Source organism: Cyprinus carpio, unplaced genomic scaffold, assembly GCF_018340385.1.
Source record: "Cyprinus carpio isolate SPL01 unplaced genomic scaffold, ASM1834038v1 S000006712, whole genome shotgun sequence".
NCBI classification, from domain to species: Eukaryota; Metazoa; Chordata; class Actinopteri; order Cypriniformes; family Cyprinidae; genus Cyprinus; species Cyprinus carpio.
In genome coordinates, this window is record NW_024879319.1 from 419,250 (window position 1) to 425,709 (window position 6,460).

Here is a 6,460-nt window from a genome sequence, read left to right on the forward strand (position 1 = left end):
CATCCTTTCAAACTAAACTTTCTAATATTAAACAGAATTTCTCTGCAATCACTTTAATAAGGTTATAGTAATCCTGTGTGCATTTGGTGCTGCAGTTTTTCGCATTTGAATGTAATATAACAGTGGCATAATACTGTTAATGCTTCCTTAACCCCTCATCGTACTATCACATCAACAGGGTTAACACTTGTAAAACTGCCACGTATGTGACTTACAGCTGAAGTGAATACTGAAGGATTCTGCTATCGAGACTGAATGCGTCAGGCCAGACAAACCTGTTTCTGCTTCACTTTTCACTCTCCTGTCACTTGGTATTTGTATTAAAAACACTGTTTCAGAGCAGAGCTTTATTTGGAAAGGAGCAGGAACAGGAATGTGGATATTTGCTGAGCTAGGATTGGTCAGGCGTTTTAAGGCGGGGCTTAGCAAAGAATCACTTCACTAGTAATAACACTGATCCTTGAGAAGTGGAACAAAACAGGGTGCAAAATTGAAGAAATGAAACCTTGTACTCAGACAGACTGACAGCATTTTTGTATCTTGCATATAGACTAAACTATGCTTTGATGCAACCTCCCAGCTTTTCTCTTTTTTTTTATCAAAATGTGCTTTTTAACTTGCCATCACTTAATTTGCAGTCAAACAATTTAAGATGTTTTTAACACTTACTTATTATTTCACATGTGACCAACAATTCCTAAACAAATATAATATATCATTATGAAATATGATCAAAATATTAATCTGATGGAGGTGACAGAAAGCTAAATTTGTATTCATTTTAGCTATCAAATACATTGAATCAACTAATAACTATTAAAACAAATACAACAAACTGTGAGTATGTTATTGTTTATAAAGCTTTTAATCAAGATTCACATTTAAGTATTTTGATGTCATCGGAACACGAATGATCTATTTTCTCTCATCTCAGTATGTCTGCTGCTATGGTAACAAGGTATCTTTTAAAAACAGTTAAATGAACAAATAAAACTATTGGTTGTTACTTCTATCTATTTACATTCAACAGGATCTTAATATTCACATTTAAACATCTTAACAAATGATCCAAAAGTGATCAGAACACACATGATCAGTATTATGTATAGACATGCTCTCTCCAGTTATGTGTTCCCTCAACCCTAACTCTGCTAGAAGTGATGACCATCAATCCACAAACGCGATACATTTAGTATGTATACATTATTAGAAAAATCAAACACTATTTCATATTTAATACAATTGAAATTTTGATTAGAAAACCACAGAAATATGATGACTTCACGTTGAATGTCAATGTCCCGTCACCGGCGAACAGAAAATCTTACGGTGTTGACAAATGTGGCATTTCTTTCACAAAACAAATGGAGTTCATGTTGTAGATATTTTGTTTTCTCTGTTGATGTGAGATGCTAAAATTATCTGAACATTTCAAATCATTTCCTCAGAAACTGGAGGATGGTGTTGACATATCATGGCTGTGATGCAGGAAACATTAACTTAAGGATTTAAAATATTATAAAACCCTAAAACTGACCAGAGTCTGTGTGACACTGATGTACTCTGCAGAGGTTAATGTGGCGAGGGGGTCCTTTAGAGCGACAGCTGCCCCTCGTATTCCCTGATTCTAGTACATTATAATGAATGTCTGACGGTGTTGACAAAAAGTGGGAACACAACTTTGGAACCTTATGAAACACGTAAGTGTCATTGAAAAACAACCCTGCTTTGATATGAGATATTAAGTGTTGCTTTAGATAAAACAAGCTCTTTTTCATCATTTTTTTAACAATCCATTTTATAGCATTTTTGAATGATTGAACACTTCTCTGCGGACACTATTTTAGATTTAGTGAGAAGACAATAAGTGTCAGAATCATCAAATTAAATTGAAGGGGATGATTGTGTTAAATACATTCCTAATCCCTCATAACATTAACAATTTTAAATATTTTCATTTGTAAACCTGGACATGTTTTGTTCCTTGTCTCAAGAGTCAGGGATAAGAAAACCATTCCTGCAGCTTCCACTGCAATGCTTTTGTTTATTTTATCATTGCTATTGAACTCCACCAGCTTGTTCCTGGTTTAAAGAGGGTAATCATTAACTAGGGTTAGACACTGAGTGGACAAATGCTGGATGTTTCCATTCTTTCGTGTTCTGACCTGAAGGAATCTTATCAAGAGTTCACTCCATCTACATCCACAGTGTGAGGGACAAATCTCCACACCTTCATTATGTGATGCAGAAACATGTTTGATGGGAATTTCATTATGTAACAAAAATCATGTTTCTTGATTGTTGTGATGGAAGCTGCAGTTTGGGTGGAGGGTGACAGCTTCATCCACTGGAGAGGAACAGAGAGAGTGAAGGGTATGGAAAGTGAATTTGTGCCTCGTTGTGGAGGAGAAAACATGTTGCTTGTTAAATGACTGCAGCTGGAGGGAGGGAGCATTCGATTGTAGTAGTGCATTGAGGAGCAGTTCTAAAAGCCACCATCGAAACCTTAAATTTGATTCTGGTCCCAACTGGGAGCAAGTGGAGTGAGATCAGGAGAAGTGTGATGTGGGTTCAATCTGGCTGATTAAAGACCAGATGTACTGCTGTTGGTGTTAGTGTTGTAGACACTAGTTGGGCAGTGATGTTGTGGTTAACTAACATGTTTGCAGTGATAACAAGGAGCTCTGTCTTTGCAAGGTTGAGGTGGTGGAGATGATGCTGCTTCATTTAAGCCGAGACGTCTGAAAGCAAGGCAGAGATATAAGCTGAAGGAGTGGGATCATCAGATTATATGTATCTTATGCAGAGCAGTGGTAAAAGAAGCCATGTGCTTCTATGATCGCATCCAGTGAGGTTGTGTAAACGAAGAAAAAAAAAAAGAGGGGCGAGAACAGAACCTTGAGGAACACCAATGATTAGTTGTTGTTACACAGACACTCCTCCTCTTCATGACACCTTAAAAAAATCTGCATCTTGACAGAAGATGGTGTAAAGAGCCTTTCTAACACACTCAGCGTCCGAATGCACCTGCTTGCTTGACTGACACTTTGTGATGATGAGATGTAGGAGATTGTTGCTCTGTGTCATGCAACTGAGAGATTAGTATGTGTCTGCCCTGATTATTTCTCTCAGTGTCTAACTCAAATCAGAGGGGGCACTTGTAGCGTAATGGTTTGAGAGTGGGACCTGAAGGTTGTGGGTGTGATTCTCTGTAGGTGGAGGGAGTGAATGAACAGCACCCTCTAACTTGGGCAGGATAAATTCAGAGCACAAATTCTGAGTATGAATTACCATACTTGGCCTACAAGTCACGTCACCTAAATTCTTCCCTCACAGCACTACTCCTGGAGGGACACAGAGTTTAGCTTCAGTCTTAATTAAACAGACCTAAACCAGCTAATCAGCAGGATTAGACACCCCATCACTCTTTTATTAAAGTGCATGATAATAAAGTGCTCATAATGGTCGTTGGCCCTCCATAGCGCTGATGATTCTGTGAGCACATTATAGTAATACGATGGCGTTACTATTTCCAATTCCAAATATTAACAAGTTTCCCAAAAGCTTCTTAAACCCCGTCTAGCATCAGTAAAACAATCTTCTGTCCCTAAATTGACATAAGACTCATTATACAAACAGAGCAATGTTTTGAAAGCATTACAGAGTCAGTTTTGATAGCTACTCTTTCTAAATTTGTTGGAAGTCAACTAACCAACGATGGTTAAGAATACCCCATATAATCAGACTCAGTATGTTAACATCCACTGAATCTCTCTGTCTCCTCTCTCTCTCTGAGCTCAGGCCATCACCATCCAGGTGCCGAGGAGTCCTATCACGGCACCGGTTGAGGGAAGTGCTCTTTTCTCCGTGGACATCACATCCACCGGGACTCCAGCGATCAGATGGATGTTCAGTTCTGTGAGCAAACAGCAAAGCATCGCAGCTTGGATCCTCGGTGGCGCTGCAAACATCACAAAAATGTACGAGGGACGAGTGCAGACTCATCCCAACGGCTCTCTAACCATAACCGACCTACGTCTACGAGACTCTGGCTATTACACCATCACTGTGACTGAACCGTCTGGAAACAGCAAGGACGTGTGTATGGTGTTGAGTGTATATGGTGAGCATGCAGTTTTTGATATACGTAGAGACACAAATACCCACTGACATAACGCTTTATTCTATCTATCCTGTGTTTGAACTGTATGTTTCAGAGGTGCTGTATGAGGACATTCAGTACTTTATCGTGTTCATCATTGTGTTGGGGACGCTGGCTGCATTTCTGATGCTGTGCATGTGGCTCTTGAATAGACTACACAACTTCATAAAGGCATGGAGACAACAGAGATGCTTACCAGGTATCAAACTGCATTGACTGTCATTGACATTTATTGCAATGCACATGTTACCACACAGCTGTGCATGTTAGATGTCCTGAACGTGCACGGCTGCTCAGGCCGCTTGATCCATCAGAAAGAGTGTTTGGCAGAATATGAATATTTAAAGGTGTATGAGATAAGATATTAGATAATAAAGATAATATTACTTTTCATTTGCAAATGAAACTGAACCTTTGTATTTGCATTCTGCACAGAGCACAATGAGACTGAACTACAGCCACTGTGACCGAAACAAACAGCTTAGGACCACATTTAGTGATTGACCAGATGAGTGATGAACTTCACGTCTGCCACGAGCGTTAATTTCCCTCTACAGCCTCAGACGAGTGTTCAGTCAGACAGACAATAACACTGAACTCTCCACACGCTGCTGCGGACCGGCAACAGGACAATCACATACTCATACATGTGTTATTATACACAGAAATGGTCAAAGGACTTCCTCTCAAACACCAGATGGTGGGAAATTTATGAATGTTCTTTGTGTGTTATTTTTAATGGATGAATGTTTTTAAAAATCATTGGATATTGCAGGGCCAAATTTTCATTTGTGGTTCAGGTACCAATCCTAGTGAAATTCCTGTTATGTTTAGTGTACAAATGTCTCTTATGAAACAAAAAGATTTGAATGTGGCTCAGTGTCATGATTGCTAAATAGTAATATCTAACAAACAGCATATTTAGACAAAAATGCATATTTTATATATATAATTTCTTTTCTTTTTGTTCCCTAATTTTTTGGATCGCATGTCTGATCTTTTTGGTTGTAAAGGTTCAAAATAAGTATCTTTGTATAATGATGATTACATGCACTATTTGTTCTCATTAAACATGGTTTGTCTTTAGATTTTCCAGTGTATAGAAGGATTGCTTTCTTCTGTTTGTACCTGTGTCCCTGCAGCACAGAAGCAGTCATCAGTAGCACAGGTATATCTGTAGCAATAGACAACAATACATTGTATGGGTCAAAATTATACATTTCTCTTTTATGACAAAAATCATTAGGATATTAAAGGGATACTCCACCCCAAAATGAAAATTTTGTCATTAATCACTTACCCCCATGTCGTTCCAAACCCGTGAAAGCTTTGTTTGTCTTCGGAACACAGTTTAAGATAATTTGGATGAAAACCGGGAGTCTTGAGACTGTCCCATAGACTGTAGCACCATTTTGGAGAATCTGAGCTAAACGTGGGCAGCGTACGCTCTTCTGTGTTAACCGTGACTTTTAATTTTTGATTAGTAATATGTGTGACGTCCCGGTAGATGTGCTTGCCTCTGTGTGTGTTTTTTCTCTCCCTTCTCCTGTCAATTTCTTAGGCATGCCTACCTGGAACGGTTATTGGTTCGGGAAGATGTCAATCTTTATTAGCAGGAGTGACGTCATGGCTTCCACCACCAATCCTGTCCGGCAACAGAGTTTAAAAGCTCGACTGGATGTATGCGAAGACAGTTTTTGCTTTCCTGTTCTTTTGTGGTTTGTTGTTAATTTGCTCTTTTGTTAGTTTTGGTTAAGTATACTTTGTATAGTTTTGAGTTGATATTTCGTTTCTTTTTGCTAGTTATGTTTGCTTGTGTTATTGTTATCTCCGGCATTGTGTTGAACTTTTTGCCCTAGGCGGGGGAGAAAATCGGACAGGTATGATGTCACGTGACGTACATTTTGCAACACCTAGTGACGTTAATGTATAGACACCCTAGTTAGGAGTGAGCGCCACTTTTGTATGTTTTTGTTTTTGTTAGGTAGAGTAGGCAAGTTATGGCGTGAAAATGCTGAAGACTTGTTTTCTTTATTTTTTTTCCCTTTTATTAGGAGATTTAGAGGTTGAACTTGAGTTAGACTGGTTTGGTTTTGTTCTTTTCTTTTCTTTGGTGCCACTCTTGTCCTTCTCCCCGATTTACATGTTTTCCTTTTTTTATTTTAGTTTATGTAAAATTGTATAATTTCCCTTTTTGCTGTTTTGTTATTTGATACACTGTCTTTACTATTGTTGTCACATTATAAACTACATTTATTGGCAGGTTTGTGCTGCGTTTGTCTTTTGCTAACCCCACCG

The 6,460-nt window shown here is 38.5% G+C and overlaps 1 protein-coding gene across 1 annotated transcript in view; it reads left to right on the top strand.

The window, feature by feature from the left end:
• LOC109082560 (V-set and transmembrane domain-containing protein 5) overlaps positions 1-5,396 on the top strand; it is a 6,078-nt gene extending 682 nt beyond the window's left edge. The window contains exons 2-4 of the mRNA XM_042755495.1: positions 3,797-4,123; positions 4,218-4,361; positions 4,598-5,396. Coding sequence (XP_042611429.1) covers positions 3,797-4,123; positions 4,218-4,361; positions 4,598-4,629 — 503 coding nt within the window. The 3' untranslated portion in view covers positions 4,630-5,396. The remainder of the gene's footprint in view (positions 1-3,796; positions 4,124-4,217; positions 4,362-4,597) is intronic.
• The last annotated feature ends 1,064 nt before the right edge of the window (positions 5,397-6,460 follow it).